Below are 16,631 nucleotides of genomic sequence, written 5' to 3'. Positions count from 1 at the left end.
AAAGCATCAGTATAGTAAATGTGAAAAATAAGCTCATTGGTATACCAGGTATATGGATTAGAAGACCCAATATTGTTAAGACATCCATTCTCCCCAAGTTGTTCTATAGATTCAAATATAAATCCAAGCAGACACTTTGGAGAGGGGGAGCTGGCATATAGAAATTGACTAGATGATTCTAAAATTACCATGGAAATGCAAAAGATCTAGAATAGCAAAATATGCTTGTAGGGAGGAAGTACAAGGTTAGAGGACCTGCCCTGATCCCAAAATTTATGGATCCCTTAACCAAAAGTTTGTCTTCATAAAGCCTCACCTATACCTAAGCCAATCATTTTTTAAGTCATTTTATTAATTACTCACAGCACATGCACATAATATACCAAAATTTTAAAACTATATTTCTATTGAAATACTACCAACATAGTATTCCTCAAAGTGTGATCTGGGGACCACTCTTAAGAATCACCTTTTAAGAGTTTCTCTACAATGCTGATGTACGGGTTTCTCCCATGCCTAATAAATCACACCCTAGAGGTGGGCTCCAGGAATTTTCATTTTTAACAAGCTTCCCAGGCTGATTCTGGGATACTGTATAATTTGAAAAGGACTTCCCTAGAATTTATTAGATTTTTCCCTAAACAACAATGGCCTTTTCCTACATTTGTCCGAAAAGACATTAGTGTAACAAGATTTTGCTATCAGTAAATAGAAGCAAAACTTACCTTCTCTGGTGGATGGTTAGTTATGAGGGCTATAGCCCTTTTGGTGAATATGTTTGTTGAATACATATTTTTATATCCTGTTGCAACTTCTTCGCCATCTCGAAAATCAAGAGCACATCGTGTGACATTCAGAGCGTCAATTAATGTACAGCGCTCATGGGAATAATAATCTTCACTACCCAGGAGATATCCTGCAAGAATGGAAGACGAAAATAGTCAGCATAGCATAAAACTTGTTAAACAAACTAATGTTTGAGCATTTAATTGCCTAACGCAATTGATTACCCATGACGAGGCTAATCAAATGACAAGGCTAATCAGCACCATTTCTCAACATGTCTATATCTGGTGGCAGAAGGCATTAAAACATTACTGCATAAAAACTCAAATCTATTCCTCATTCGCCTGTAGAATATAGGTGCTATCATGTAACACTAACAGTTTTTTTTTTAATCAGAGTTGAAATTCAGTAAGGGTGATAAAATCTTAATCCTTCAAAGCTATATAATGGTAAAAATAATGTACAGTTAATGTGACTTGTTACAGGTTTTTATTCTAAGGTGATCACATAAATGAGTGCAAGATTCAAATAATGTTTGTTGTTACTGATGTTACGAGACTGGCTTCAAGGTTATTTACAGAAGAGGTTCTGGGAAGAGTCATCTTTAGTCAGATGCTGACACCCACTGGTGAAAGATACAAACCTTTCCTAATAGAGGATCTCTAGACGTAACAGAGCCAACAGATCAAACTAAAGTGAGCACTGAAATAAGACTTTTCTACCTAAAATGATCTCAATTGCAACCCAGATTTAAATGGTATCAACGGCCTATCCCATAATTTAGACTTCACATGGAAGAAAATGTGTTTTCTCAAATAATAGTTGTTTCTGCAAATGTTCCATCTTTTCTATATTTTAAAATATTATATTTCTATATTTTAAAGTATTAAAATAAGCTGTGCTACATATGATTCCACTTGTATTAAATGCCCATAACATGTAAATCTCTAGATACAGAAAGTAGATTAGTGGCTGCCTAAGGCTGGAGAGACTAGGGGGAAATGGGGAGTGACTGCTGAGGTGGATGGGTTTCTTTTTTGGGGGTGATAAAAATGTTCTACAATTGGATTGCCATGATAGTGGCACAACCTTCTGAATTTATTAAAAATCATTGAATTGTACATTTTAATTGGGTGAATTGTATGATATGTGAATTATACTTTGATAAAGTTATTAAAAAGAAATATGATTTGCTAGACTCTTAGCTATCTCCTGACATATACTGCTTATTAACCTTAAAATGAGGATGATAAAGTTGACCTAGTTCTTTCTTCAGTCCTGAACTTTCCCTATAATGAAAATTAAGAGCTTTACATAGTTTATATAATAAATCAATTCATTTTAAATTAAATTCTCCTTTTCTATGACCCAATAAATTCAAGATCTTGAATACAATTAATACTTTGGTCTTAAAATAACTTTTATATGGCAATCTTTTCTCCTATGTATAAAATGGAAAACGAAATACAAAGTACTTGTTAATTAATGTGTAACAGAGAAAGAAACGTATCCATAAAAATAATTTCAGCCCTTACATGGGTGATTAGAATGTCAGAACATTGGACGTCTATTTAAGGTTTTTAATAACTACTGGGCATTAAAGCTTGAGGAAGTCACTTCAGGTTCTTTAACTGTAAATGTGAGCTGCTTTCTATCAGTTGGCAGAATATAGGACAGATACACTTGATTAGCAAAGGCATGAACTACAAATATTTAAAAGATAATAGAGACAGGAGAATTCCAGAAATAAAACTATTAACATACTTGGCAAAACTAATACCAAGGAACCATGTGACAATCACATGAAGCTTTTCATCATAACAGTGATTCACAAATTTGAACTTCAATACTGAGCCTAAAGATGATGGCAGCCTATGCTTTTGGGGGAAAAAAATAGAAAATGCTTCTTGAACAACCAAATCTTCTCTGATGCTTTATGTACCAGCTGCATTGAGATATAATTCACATACCACACAAGTCACTCATTTAAAGTGTAAAAGACATTGGTTTCTAGTGTATTCACAGGGTTGTGCAACTATCCCACCATCACCTGATTTTTAGCAAAACAGCTGAGATGTAACAGTGAGATGTGTGGTCATCAAAACCTTCTTGGCTGCAAGTCTCCCTTCAAATGAATTTGGGGTGTGTGTTCATCTAAATCCAGGTTAGGCTTATTAATTGTCATAAAAGGATATCATTTCTACCTTCTGTCCAGCTGAATTTTTAAGTACCTAACTTGGTTTTAATAAAAAATTCAAAATCTCTACAGTCCATCCTCTTCCCAGAGTATAGATATTGACCCATCTTTTAGCAAAGGCCTGATTGAAAAATTTCTAAGGATGTACAGGATGTTTGTTCCTCTAGAATTTCCAAGATGACAAAGTGATCTTACATCAAGTCTAATTTTTAACAGCTATTTGAGGTACTGAGAATACATCCAGATCCATTTAAAAAAAAAAAAAAAAAAAGCTAAGATTGAGTAGTGAGGTCTGCTGGTGGACCTGGATGAGAGTGGGGCACACACACCCTCCCGTCTGACATCCTTGCATCTTGATTTTAACCCTGAATCCAATGAAGCATTACAGAGCCATGTGCTTCAGCTGCATTGTTTTGGCCCCCATATAATTACTTTTACTGAATTGCACTTTGGTGCTCTGGCCCTAGCTTAAACAGAAGAAAATACCTCAAAACATCTACAAGAAAACCGCCTAACTTATTATTAAAATGACATTTTTAAGGATGTTGTCCACACCTTCTCCTTCTCCCAAAGGAGAAATTTCTGTCAGGCCTAAGAGCCAGAAAATGCCTTTGCTTTTCCTGAACATCTGGTTTCCATTTATCTTGTAAATAATGTAACTCTTATAGTCTTTTCCTTTCTTTCTCCCTCTTCGGACAAATAAATTTCAAATCTCGGGCCGGGCGCGGTGGCTCACACCTGTAATCCCAGCACTTTGGGAGGCCAAGACGGGTGGGTCACGAGGTCAGGAGTTCGAGACCAGCCTGACCAACATGGTGAAACCCTATCTCTACTAAAAATATAAAAATTAGCTGGGCGTGGTGGCATGCACCTGTAATCCCAGCTACTCAGGAGGCTGAGGCAGGAGAACTGCTTGAACCCGGGAGGCAGAGGTTGCAGTGAGCCAAGATCGTGCCACCGCACTCCAGCCTGGGCGACAGAGCGAGACTCCGTACAAAAAAAAAAAAAAAAAAGAAATTTCAAATATCGGAGTTGAATATGAAGCCAGCCTAGAGCCATGCAACTTTTCTGTAATTTGATGCCATTAACCTATTCCATCTTTTTCTACTCATCCTGATTATTTAATCCTGTTCAAACTTTCTATGTTCAATATGTGTTCCTTTTTGGCTATGGAGGGTTGTAAATAAATAAACAGATGGGAGGTAGGTAGGTAGCTAAATAGCTAAACAGATAGCTCACTATAAAAAGAACTTGAAAAAAGATATATAGCTGCTGGCAAGATACACAGGTTATTAATTAAGGCACAGGTTATTACAGGTTTAAAGAGGGCATATCTTAAAACAAACTCTAGGTTTCACATTTAGTTTCATAGGGCTATCAAGTTTATAAAATACTTATATATTATTTCTTATTATCCTTCTTATTACCATTTGTTATTTGGCCTCCTCATTTTCCTTTACTTTTTAAAACCTATCTTCCCCAACTTTGTGATTGCAAAAACAGATTTCACAGATGGAAGGATGCCAATGAAAGAGTCTTCCCCCACCCCCTTCAAAAAAAAAGAAAAAATTGTGAATACATTCCACAAGGAGAAAAAAACACACCAAACTTTTGTGAAGGAAATATTCGTTTTTTATTTTATTATTATTATTATTATTAAGACAGAGTCTTGTTCTGTTGCCCAGGCTAGAGTGCAGTGGCGTGATCTCGGCTCACTGCAAGCTCCGCCTCCTGGGTTCATGCCCATTCTCCTGCCTCAGCCTCCTGAGTAGCTGGGACTATCGGCAAGTGCCACCATGCCCGGTTAATTTTTTTGTATTTTTAGTAGACACAGGGTTTCACCGTGTTAGCCAGGATGGTCTCAATCTCCTGACCTCATGATCCGCCCACCTCAGCCTCCCAAAGTGCTGGGATTACAGGCATGAGCCACCGCGCCCGGCCTGGAAATATTCTTACATTAGGTTTTGCCTGAAACCAAAAATAAAAATCAATCCATATCCCTTTTTGGTAATAAGGCTGTCTGAGAGTACAGCGGTCTCCAACGTGGACAGTAAACACTTGCAAGGCCCTAAGGTGGCATTTAGAACTCCGACAAAGGTAATGGGCTTGCCCACCATAAGGTCAGCACAGAGCCCTGTTTACAGAGGTAACATTAGAAAGCAGCCCTATTGCAGTGCCGACTGATTCACTCTGTGTTCAAATTTCCAGTTATTTCATTTGATTGCACTTGGGTGTGTTTTATGAGATGGCTGCAGTTAGTCTGAGTTGTTAAAGAAACGTGCATTTCCATTACCAAAGTAGGTATCAAACCCTCGGCGGGTTGGAAGGCATTCTTTCCGGTACATTCCCAGGTGCCATTTTCCGACCATATGGGTAGTATAACCTGCTTCTTTTAGGAGCTGGGGCAGGAGTTTTTCATCCAGAGGAACACAGCTGGGCTGACAGGGCCAGATTATTTGGTGTTGTAAACCTGTACGGATCTTACAGAGATAAACATAAAATTACAGATTAATGACATTGAAATATTGTGAACAAGCAGATAAAATGGCCTTCTACCTTACTGATCATATCTGTTGACTTGGATGTTTAACTCTATCCCTGTACTGGCTTGAGGATATTTCTGAAATGCAGAATTCTCTTATTCGAATGAAGTAGTGGACATAAACAGGATTTGAAAGGCAAATAAAACCATTCCAACAAACAGATATTTTCAACATTTATCAAGGCACTATGTTAGAAACCATTAACTTGTTACTTCTTGCCTCAAAAAAAGTAGCAATAATATGTGGTGTGACTCTATCAAGAAAAAAGTGTTCCAATTTTGGGCACACAAGAAGTTGGTGTTTGATTAGAAGACACTTCTTTAGTCTTCGAAAACTTAGTGATTTTTTTACAAGTGGTTTTGGTTTTGTTTTTGTTTTGAGATGGAGTTTCTCTCTTGTTGCCCAGGCTGGAGTGCAATGGCGCGATCTCGGCTCACTGCAACCTCCGCCTCCTAGGTTCAAGCGATTCTCCTGCCTCAGCCTCCCAAGTAGCTGGGATTACAGGCACCCACCACCACCCCCAACTAATTTATTTGTATTTTTAGTAGAGATGGGGTTTCACCATGTTGGCCAGGCTGGTCTCGAACCCCTGACGTCAGGTGATCTGCCCGCCTTGGCCTCCCAATGTGTTGTGATTACAGGCATGAGCCACCATGCCTGGCTGCGTTATTTAACAGTATAATAAAACGATTATTTGCATTTTTTATTCTACTTTATGTAAATCATAATCTCAAAAGACAGTGTTCAACTTTTTCTTATAAAAAGCGGCCATCTGACTGCTGCTTGGGAGTGGCTCACACGAGTATTCCAGGGCATAAGGTCCATAACTAAACTTTAAGCAATGATCACTTGTTAACTTTTGGCGTAATATTGAATTGAATACCCACAATTATATGAAAAGCATGTTAAAATAGCCCTCCCTTTTCCAACTACACGTGGGACCAGATTTTTCTTCTACAACTTTTACCAAAAATAATATATCATAATAGGTTAACTGCAGGAGCAGATACAACAACCTACCAAACTTCTATTAGTAGAAAAGATGTACAAAAAATATAAAACAATGCCATTCTTCTCACTTAACTATTTGGTTTTGAAAAATAGAGCTTTTTCATAAGTTATTTATGTTAATATAGTGGGCTTATTACTATTTTTCATTGAATAAAAATAATTTATAATTTGTTTTAACTTATGGCAAATTTTGAATGGTAACAACCCACTTAAATCTATGCTCCCTGGGGTCCTCAATAATTTTTAAGCAAGTACAAAGATCCTAAGACCAAAAAGTTTGAGAACTGATACTCTAATGTCCAATAGTGATCATTGCCATGAGGAAAAGTAAAGAAAGAGAGGTAGACAGTGACAGAGGTGGCACTTGCGATAGAGCGGCAAAAGAAACTTCTCTGGGCCAGGTGGGGTGGCTTATCCCTGTAATCCCAACACTTTGGGAGGCTAAGGCAGGAGGATAGCTTGACTCCAGGAATTCCAGACCAGCCTGGGCAACATGCCATGATCTCATCTCTACTAAAAATAAAAATAAAAATACTTAGCAGGGCATGGTGGCCTGTGCCTGTAGTCCCAGCTACTGAGGAGACTGAGGTGGGAGGATCACTTGAGCCTGGGAGGTCGAGGCTACAGTGAGCAGTGATCATACCACTGCGCTGCACTCCAGCCTGGGCAACAGAGCAAGACCCTGTCTCAAAAAAAGAAAGAAAGAAAGAAACCTTTTCTGAAGAGGAGATAACTGAGCAGTGACCAGAATAAAGTGAGGCAGTGCGACTTGGAGAAATCCGGAGTAGGAGCAATCCAGACCTAAGGAATAAAAACTTCAAAGGCCTTGAGACCTGAGCTTACTAGACAAGTTCAAAAGGCCCGCCCAGAACCCAGTGTGGCCCTGTCACAGCTCTTGTGCTGGTGGGTGCCACTGTAGCCCCTGCTGCGGCATGACAGGGTATCCCTCCTTGTCTACCCAGTCCCACCCTTCCCTAAAACTTGACACCTCCTCCCTCCTTGTCCTGGCTTAGCCAGGGAGGTGCTCTTCTTTGTAGGAAGTGGGACTGGGGTCTCAAATTCAACTCTGCACCAGACACCAGCCTTCCCCAGCACTGGAAGCTCTTGATTTATAGAATAAACAGGTTCTGGGGACACTGGAGGTAAGAGTGCCAGTTCTCAACCCAGGCCATGGCTGGTCCCTTCATCAGCTATAAGGTGGAGAGCAAGAAATTTGTTGCCAACAAATGATTTTTTATAAGTGTTTGTGAGTATTTTATTTGCCTTACAATTTGAAGCAGAATAGCATAAGGCTCAGAGGATTAAATCCCATCCTAGCTTTATCACTTATGAGCTTTGTAACCCTTGGCAGTAACTTCATTCAGTAACTCACTAACTTCAATAACGTTAGTAAGTTAGGAATTGCACCTGCTATTGCTTTACTGCATGATCTCTTTCCACATCCTCCTAAAAGAACCACATGGAATATCTTGTGTTAATTTAAAGTGGGTTTATCTTGAGGATGATGGTTAAGTTCACTATCTTGATGTGGTGATGGTTTCACAGGTATACACCTATCAAAGCTTATCAAATTGTATACTTGAAGTGTGTACAGTTTGTTGTATGTCAGTCATAACTCAATAAAACTGTTTAAAAATAAAAGTTTAAGTTTTCTACTGAGATTGTTATGCCTCTCCTAGAAATAATTAGACACCTACCTACATTGGGATATGTGTCAGATACCTCCATTTGCCCTTCACATCCATGCTGCCTTCTCAGTCCTGCTCTCTGCCCTAGGAGGCTGACTTATGAGGATCAAGTCAAAGGACACTTGTCTTCTGATTTCTGATTGGGCTTAGCCAATGGGGAGTCCTGGCAGGAGTGAGAGGGAAAGAGGAGAGTGCATGGCCTCACTTGACAAGCTGCTTAGCCTGGCTACACGAGTCTCTCTACCGAAGGTCATTCTGGAAGCAGACTTCTTTCTCTATCTGCCTCTCTCCTTCCAGGTTCTGGTAACTGGCCCTTCCTTTCTTCTCTTCTGGTCTAGGAGTAGTAACAGCTCTACTGGATTACTACACTATCCCTAGCATTTTGCCCCACACATTCATACCTTTTAAAATAGTCCCTTTGTAAATAAACCCTCCCTAATTTGAATGTGCCACCTCCTTCCAGCTGGGACCCTGAATGATAAGGATGTTGTAATATCCAGGCTGGGAAAAGGAAGCATTCCTCTTAGCACATGTGCACGCGTGAGTACACACACACACACACACACCCCAAATCAAATAAGTATTCTTTCCATGGTTAACTCTGGAAGCTTACTGAAGAGAAAATTGACCCTACGACTCAAAAACTTCATAGCATATAGTATGCTAATTGGCAACCAGGCAGGATAAGTAAAGATAATATTTTATGGAATCCAAAAACCCCAGTGGAGATAAATGCTCTGTGAAAATTTCCTTAAATGGAAAGCTCATCCATCACATGCAGAGAATTAACTCTGATTGCTAGAAAGCACTGCCAAGAGATGTTGTGCGATTTGGTTTTCCTAAGCCACGGGCACCAAGCCAGGTGGTCAGCTGAAGCCTGCCTCCATTATTGGCAATCCTATGGAGCAGGGAATCTGTTCTTTTCAGTTCCTGAGAATTTATTTGACAGAGCATTTTTATGGCATTATTGGGAAGCAGAAACCAAACCCTGGATGACATCCAAAAACATGTTTTCGGTCTGTTCAAACACTATCTGAAGGAAGGAAGCTGTAATGTGTAGAGAAGCAGTAAACAGGCAAATGTCAAACTGGTTCCAACCCAGCACTTTAGCACAGAACTATAGAGCCACGCCATGCTGCATGGGGCAGGAAGGCAACCGGGCACCAGTAGGAATCAAAAGAAAAAAATAAGAGTGCCCTGATAAACACAACAGAATATAAAACAATTTCATTCTAACAATCATCTGTAATGTCCAAAGAAGTGTGTGTGAATGGAGAAGGTTCTACATGTAATATACTAAAGTCCAAGGGGTTACCTCCCTCTAGCACGTGTGGCTGTCTCCTCTTCATTAAACCAAATCTTCTCTCAAAAAACGACTTCTCCTAAGATTTTACTTGACCATAAAAAATCCTCTCCACAAAGGCAGAAGGTCTGCAAATCCAGTGGAGGACCTGGCTTGTTCTAAGCTCTTTCTGTGACATAACTGAGAGATCCTTGTTTACATATTGGTTGCACGTAACAATTTATTTGGTCCAGTGTGTTATTCTGTCTTCTGCACACCTAGGAGATCCTTGCAGTATAGTCTCATGAGCTTAAAAGAGAAAAACCAATCTCTTGCTGGGGGAGAGGAAGATGGCAGCTCCCACATCAGAATCTCTTTCAATTCCCCTTTCAGAGGTCCAGACAGTCAATCGATTAGTTATCTATATGGGAGTTCAGAGCACAATATTTCAGCTACACTCAAACTCTCCCAAGAGCGAAGCAAACCACTGCTGCACAGAAGGCGATAGATGCTCTTTCTCTCCTCACCTCAACAGTGTTGAGATAATATCCCGTTGAACAGAAGGGAGGTTCTGTCCAGTCAGTCTGGTCTGAGCAAAATGAACTCATATCCTCATGTGCCCACATATGTGTGCAATACCTTCTGCTGCAGTACTTAAAAATTCAGAAAATGGGCCACTCTACCCCACCACCTTATACACCAGAGAGCCTACCGGGAAGCTTCATGATCAGAACGCAATCACAGAACATGCTGGTGGCAAAGCAGGAGTTCAGAATTTCTAGCCTGTGCCTCGGATAGTACACGGCAGGTTTTAACCATGGTCAAGTAACACTTGTGCCACCTTAGGGTTTATTCCTGGAGATGCCCAAAGAACAAACAGATAGTGGAAAATCTGCTCCCTCCCCACAGAAGCCATCTAAAAAGCAGTCAGCTGCCCATGCTGCTGAAGCCAAGAGCTACAGATACGCATTATGTGTGCTAGGGGCCTGGCTTTGCCATCTGGCTTGGCCCTTCAGGACTCAGGCTGCAGAAATGGCCCATGTCACTGACAGTTTTAAGAGTCTATTTATTTTGGTGTTGATTAGTAAAGAGTGCAAATCTCTGATTAAACCCACAAAGGGATATTGTTTGTAAAAAAGAATAAACAAGTCAGAAAGGGTTTCAGTGCCTCCCTCTGTTTAAATTATAATTCCAAAGAAAGCCCAAATGGAAAAGGAAGGAAAATATGAAGAAAGCTGAGGGAAAGGAATCTCTCAAAAGGTGATATGATTAAGGAAACGCAAACAAAAGATAATGACCAGAGAGCAACAGCTTACGCTCAAAGTGATTCCTGAAATGACAAACCTCGTAAATCAAGCAACCAGAAAATCCTCTAACTCAATTGGTCATATTCCACTTAGCTCCAAACTTATTTCCTTATTTCCTCATTTGCAATTTCCTGGCACGTAAAAGATATAAAATCTGGAATGGTTTCTTTAAAATAGCTGCAATGTTTGCGGAATAAGGCCTCCGCACTCCCCTTCCCTCCTGGGAAAATGACTCTTGGATTTGGCTAGGCTTAGGAAGGACACCGGGCTTTAGCAAACCCATGAAATTCACCCCAGGGCTCTGCTGTGCTTTAGTGAGGCCATCTTGCTTGTCCCTATGGAGCTAATGCATCCTTTGTTTCTCCCCCTAAAGGAGCACAGGAATAAAGACACTGTTTTCTCTTAGGAGGCAACCATGGTCTCAGGGCTACATGGTTCTCTGACAGCTCCCTCCTCCTGTGCCTTTGCCAGGGGATTCTAGGAGCGCCCACCTTGAGACATGCATCTTTCCCCAATTCCTGCACCCTGTACACATTTCTTCCAGCTCTGCACTCTAATGTACCCCACTTCTGAACCTTAAAGTCCAGGGAGAGGTGACCACTGGCTGGAGTCCACTGAGAGGCCAGCAGATGAGGAGCAGGCAGGACAGTGAGGGCAAGGAGGACAAGAAGCAGGAAAGGGAGGGCATGCTCAGGCAGAGCGCCTGCACCACCATGCCCTCTTCTGCCTGCAACATGCATCTTTCTTGCTCACCTTCTTGAAGCAAACTTGAAGCAAAAGTCAAAAATTACCCACGATGCTCCAGCACAGCCTCCTTCCTTTATTTCCTGTCAAAGGTTCCGCCTCAGGGGTGAGTGAAAAGCCGTGAAAATGTCTTGTCCATTTATCAGTGCGATTAAGAAAAATGTGGTTCAGATCCCTTAAGAATGAAACCTTGGAGTCATCTGTCATTGCTTCTATTCTGTGCCAAGGTTTATGGAGTTCTGGTGGAGTGGCCCCCTTGGTACCCAAGGTAAGGACATTCCCAGTTGAGGACCAGAGTTACTTTTCTTAACTTTTTTCCCAGAGTAGTGTTTTTCTTTAAGGCCTATCACTTTCTTACTCTTTAATCTTTTCAATTTCTTAAAAAAGAAGTAAAGGGATTAGAAATGACATGGCAATTTGAAGCAGTTTAATTAAGATGGTGAGCTCTTTCAGGAACTGCGTAAAAGTGCTTCTCACATTCGATCATTTAATTGTCCAACACTGAGTGCTTCTTTAGCCCAGAGACAAACAAGGTAATCTAATGGAGAAGTCAGACCTCAGAACCACTTATCACAATTAAAACGTGTACTAGGAATAACAAAGGTATAATGAATATTTTGTATTGAATAAAGTCAATTTGTAAGAACATGGAAAATTAGTAATATTAAGTTTTCTATTTGAACTAAATGCTGTACACAAATTCTATTAGAAAAGCTAGAGAATTTTTAAATTAATATTTTTAATCTTGAGGTTTTAAACAAGGGGAAAATAAATATAAAATCTATTTTCTCATATGCATAACATGCCTTCAAGCAATATCAAGACACCAATAAACAGGAGCTGCCAATGGGAAGGAAGGTGGGAAGATGGGATGAAAAGATCCTCATCTATATATTTATATTTTTTACATCTTTTATATCTGAAGCTTTTGAATGTATTTCCTGGAGACTATTTTAAAAACAGGTTACTTTTTTTTTTTTTTTTGAGACAGAGTCTCACTCTGTCACCTGGACTGGAGTGTAGTGGCACCATCCTGGCTCACTGCAAACTCTGCCTCCCCAGGCTCAAGCAATTTCCTGCCATCTACCTCCTGCTCCCCGGTCTCAACCTCAGCCTCCTGTGTAGCTGGGACTACAGGCACTTGCCACCACACTTGGTTAATTTTTTAACTTTTTAAAGAGATGGAGTTTCACTGAGGCTGGTCTCGAACTCCTGGACTCCAGTGATCCACCCACCTCAGCCTCCCAAATTGTTGGGATTACAGGCATGAGCCACAGCGCCCAGCCAAGCTTATTTCTTTTAAAGAAAAAGAGAGAATATGTACAATTAATTCTAATTGGAATTACATGTATCCAAAGAATGCCACATGGCACTTGACTGTATTTCCTTAAAATATATCCATTTAGAACACTGTTAGATTAGAAATGTTTTTTAGTGTATAACAGCCTCAATGTAACCTTACTATAAAAACTGACACAAAAAAGTTCAAGTTTTAACACTTTTTAATGGGTGGGCAGCATTAAACCCAGGGAGACCCAGCTTGCCTCCTCTAGCTCTTGGCCTGCCTCTGGCACCCTCATTCGCTCAGCTACCATCTCATTCTTACAACAAGCTCGTTCCAGCCTCAAGGGCTTTGCTTCTGTTGCTCCTTCCTCCACGTTAAACTTTGCTAGGATGTGTGCATGGCTGACTCCCTTCATTCAGGCCTCTGCTCATACTACCTCCTTGAAGACACCTTCCTGAGTCAAGATCACTTGACCTACTTTATTTTCTTCTCCACATGTATTATCATGCTATTTAAATTCACCTTACTTAATTATTTGTATTTCTTTCTTTTTTTTTCCCCCCGAGATGGAGTCTTGCTCTGTTGCCCAGGCTGGAGTGCAGTGGCGCAATCTCGGCTCACTACCATCTCCGCCTCCGGGGTTCAAGCAATTCTCCTTCCTCAGCCTCCCGAGTAGCTGGGATTACAGGTGCGCACCACCACACCTGGCTAATCTTTGTATTTTTAGTAGAGACAGGGTTTCACCATGTTGGCCAGGCTGGTCTCGAACTCCTGACCTCAGGTGATCCGCCTGCCTCGGCCTCCCAAAGTGCTGGGATTACAGACATGAGCCACCACGCCTGGCCTGTTTGTATTTATTTCATTTCCCTCTTGGTTACTCCTTCTCCTTACCTCACCCCCTTCAGATTATAAGCACCAAGAGATTCCCAGAGTACAGTGGTGTAACTTGCTGCTCAGTAAACATTTGTTGAATGAAAGAATGAATGAATATATCACACTTAATGGTGATCGACTGAAAGCTTCCCCTCTAAGATTGGAAACAAGACAAGTATGTCCACTCAGGCCACTTCTACTCAATATTGCACTGGAGGTCCTATCCAGGGTAATTAGGCAAGAAAATGAAGTAAAAGGTTTCTAGATTAGAAAGGAGGAAGTAAAACTTCTTCTACTTGCAGATGACATGATCTTGCACTAAAAAACTCTAAAGATTACACGCACACATACACAATTAGAACTAATAAGTTCATTAAGGTTGCAAAATGATCAATGTACATATATCAGTTGCATTTCTATGCAACAGCAATGAACTACTGAAAATAAAATTAAGAAAGGAAGTCCATTTACAATACCACTGAAAATAGTAAAACAGGAAAAAATTTAACCAAAGTGCAATGCTTACTAAAAATTATAAAACATTGTTGAAAGAAATTAAAGAAGACCTAAATAGGCTGGATGTGGTGGCTCGCGTCTATAATCCCAACACCTTGGGAGGCCAAGGCAGGTGGATCATTTGAGGTCAGGAGTTCAAGACCAGCCTGGCCAACATGGTGAAACCCCATCTGCATTAAAAATACAAAAATTAGGTGGGCATGGTGGTGGGTGCCTATAGTCCCAGCTACTCAGGAGGCTGAGGCAGGAGAATTGCTTGAACCCACGAGGAAGAGGTTATAGTGAGCCAACACTGTGCTCCAGCCTGGGCAACAGAGCAGAGCGAGACTCTGTCTCAAAAAAAAAAAAAAAAAAAAAAAAAAGCCCTCTAAATAAACAGAAAGACATCTCATATTCTTAAATTGTAAGAGTTATATTGTTGAGGTAGTAATACTCGCCAAATGGTTTTACAGATCACTGAAATCTCTATCAACATTCCACTTCCCTTTTTTTTTTTTTTAATAGAAATGGACAAGTTGATCCTAAAATTTATGTGGAAATGCAAGGGGGTGAGAATAGCCAAACTATCTTGAAAAAGAATAACAAAATTGGAAGACTCACATTTTCTAATTCTGAAACCTTTGTAGTACAAAGCTACAGTAATCAAGACAGTGAGGCACTGGCATAAGGATAGGCATATAGATCAATGGAATAGAATTGTTAAGTCATACATCTATGGTGAATTGAGTCTTGACAATGGTGCAAAGGGTGCAACGAGGAAAGAATACCCTTCTCAACAAATGGCACTGAAATATTTGGACACCTACATGCATCCACATACCTCAAATCGTACATAAAAATGAACTCAAAATGGATCAAAGACCTAAATGTAAAAACTGAAACTATAAAGTACTTAGAAAACGTAGAGGTAAATCTTCATAATCTTGGATTAGAAAATGGTTTCTTAGACATGGTACCAACAATATGAGCAACCAAAGAAAAATAGGTAAGTTGTACACAAAAATTTGTAACTTTTGTTTACCTCAAAGGACACTATCAGAAAGGTAAAAAGCAATCCACAGAATGGGAGAAAATATTTGCAAATAATCTATCTGATAAGGGTTTATTTAATAGTATCCAGAATACATAAAGAACGCTTACAACTCAAGAATGAGAAGATAAATAACCCAATTTTAAAATAGGCAAAGGATCTGAGTAGACATTTCTCCAAAGAAGACATACAAATGATCAATAAGACCTGAAGAGATGTTCAACATCATTAGTCATTAGGGAAATGAAAATCAAAACTACAATTAAATACTACTTCCTACTCACTAGGATGACTTGAAGGCTATAATCAAAAAGACAGATAATGACAAGTGTTGGCAAGGATGTGGAGACACTAAAACCCACATACATTGCTAGTGGAAATATAACATGGTATAGCTGCTGTGGAAAACAATTTCCAGTTCCTCAAAGAGTTAAATGTAGAGTTGCCACGTGATACTAAGACAGCCAGGTGGGAGGAGGTCCCTGGCAAAACTCCAGCCAGACCGTGCACTGGGGTGGAGCCACGGAGGTTTGCGTCTGGCCTCTCCTCTTCCTATGGCACCTGGGATTCAAATGGGTAATGAGGGAAGCACTGTAGGAGGGACTCTGACCTTTCAGCGGGTCCCCGTTTCCCCCTTTTCTCCTTTTCACCCAATAAAACCCTGCTTTACTCACCCTTCAAGCTGTCTGCGAGCCTGAATTTTCATGGCCGTGGGACAGACAAGGACCTCATCGTTAGCTGAACTAAGGAGAAGTCCTGCAACAATATGGTGTTTCACTCCTAGGTATTAACCCAAAAGAACTGAAAAAATATGCTCATACAAAAACTTGTACATGGATGTTCACAGCAGCATTATTCATAATAGCCAAAAAGTGCAAACAACCTAATGTCCATCAATTGATGAATGTATAAACAAAATGTGGCATGTCCATACAATGGAATATTATTGAGCCATAAAAGGGAACAATACATGCTGCAACATAGATGAAAGGACATCTATTGTATTCCATTTATATGAAATGTCCAAAATAGGTAAAGCCACATAGATAATAAGAAGATTGGTGGTTTCCAAGGGCTGGTGGAATGAGGAAATGAAGAGTGACTGCTAATGGTTGAGTGGTTTCTTTCCGAGGTGATGAAAATATTGGTTGCACAACCTTGTGAATATACAAAAAACCATTGAATTAGATACTTTAAAATGGTAAATTATATAGGATGTGAACTATAACTTAATATTGCCAGTGGGAATGTAAATTGGTACAATCTCTTAAGATGCAATTTTGCAATATTTATCAAAATTACAAATGCATTTACCCTTAAACCCAGAAAATTCCATTTCTAGGAACTTATTCTTCATATATGTTCCAAT

At 39.9% G+C, this 16,631-nt stretch overlaps 1 protein-coding gene across 3 annotated transcripts in view; it reads right to left on the bottom strand.

Annotated features, from left to right (window-relative positions):
- The window catches only part of ARSB (arylsulfatase B), a 205,026-nt gene that overhangs the window by 174,699 nt on the left and 13,696 nt on the right, over positions 1–16,631 (bottom strand). For all 3 annotated transcript variants that reach the window (XM_058440771.1, XM_032156986.2, XM_032156984.2), the window contains 2 exons: positions 5,277–5,463; positions 726–916 (listed from right to left, as the gene is read on the bottom strand). In XM_058440771.1, coding sequence (XP_058296754.1) covers positions 726–916; positions 5,277–5,463 — 378 coding nt within the window. The remainder of the gene's footprint in view (positions 1–725; positions 917–5,276; positions 5,464–16,631) is intronic.

This window comes from Hylobates moloch, unplaced genomic scaffold, assembly GCF_009828535.3.
Source record: "Hylobates moloch isolate HMO894 unplaced genomic scaffold, HMol_V3 SCAFFOLD_6, whole genome shotgun sequence".
Taxonomy (NCBI): Eukaryota; Metazoa; Chordata; class Mammalia; order Primates; family Hylobatidae; genus Hylobates; species Hylobates moloch.
The sequence above is the reverse complement of the archived record's forward strand: the minus strand, read 5'-3'. Positions and strand labels throughout refer to the sequence as shown.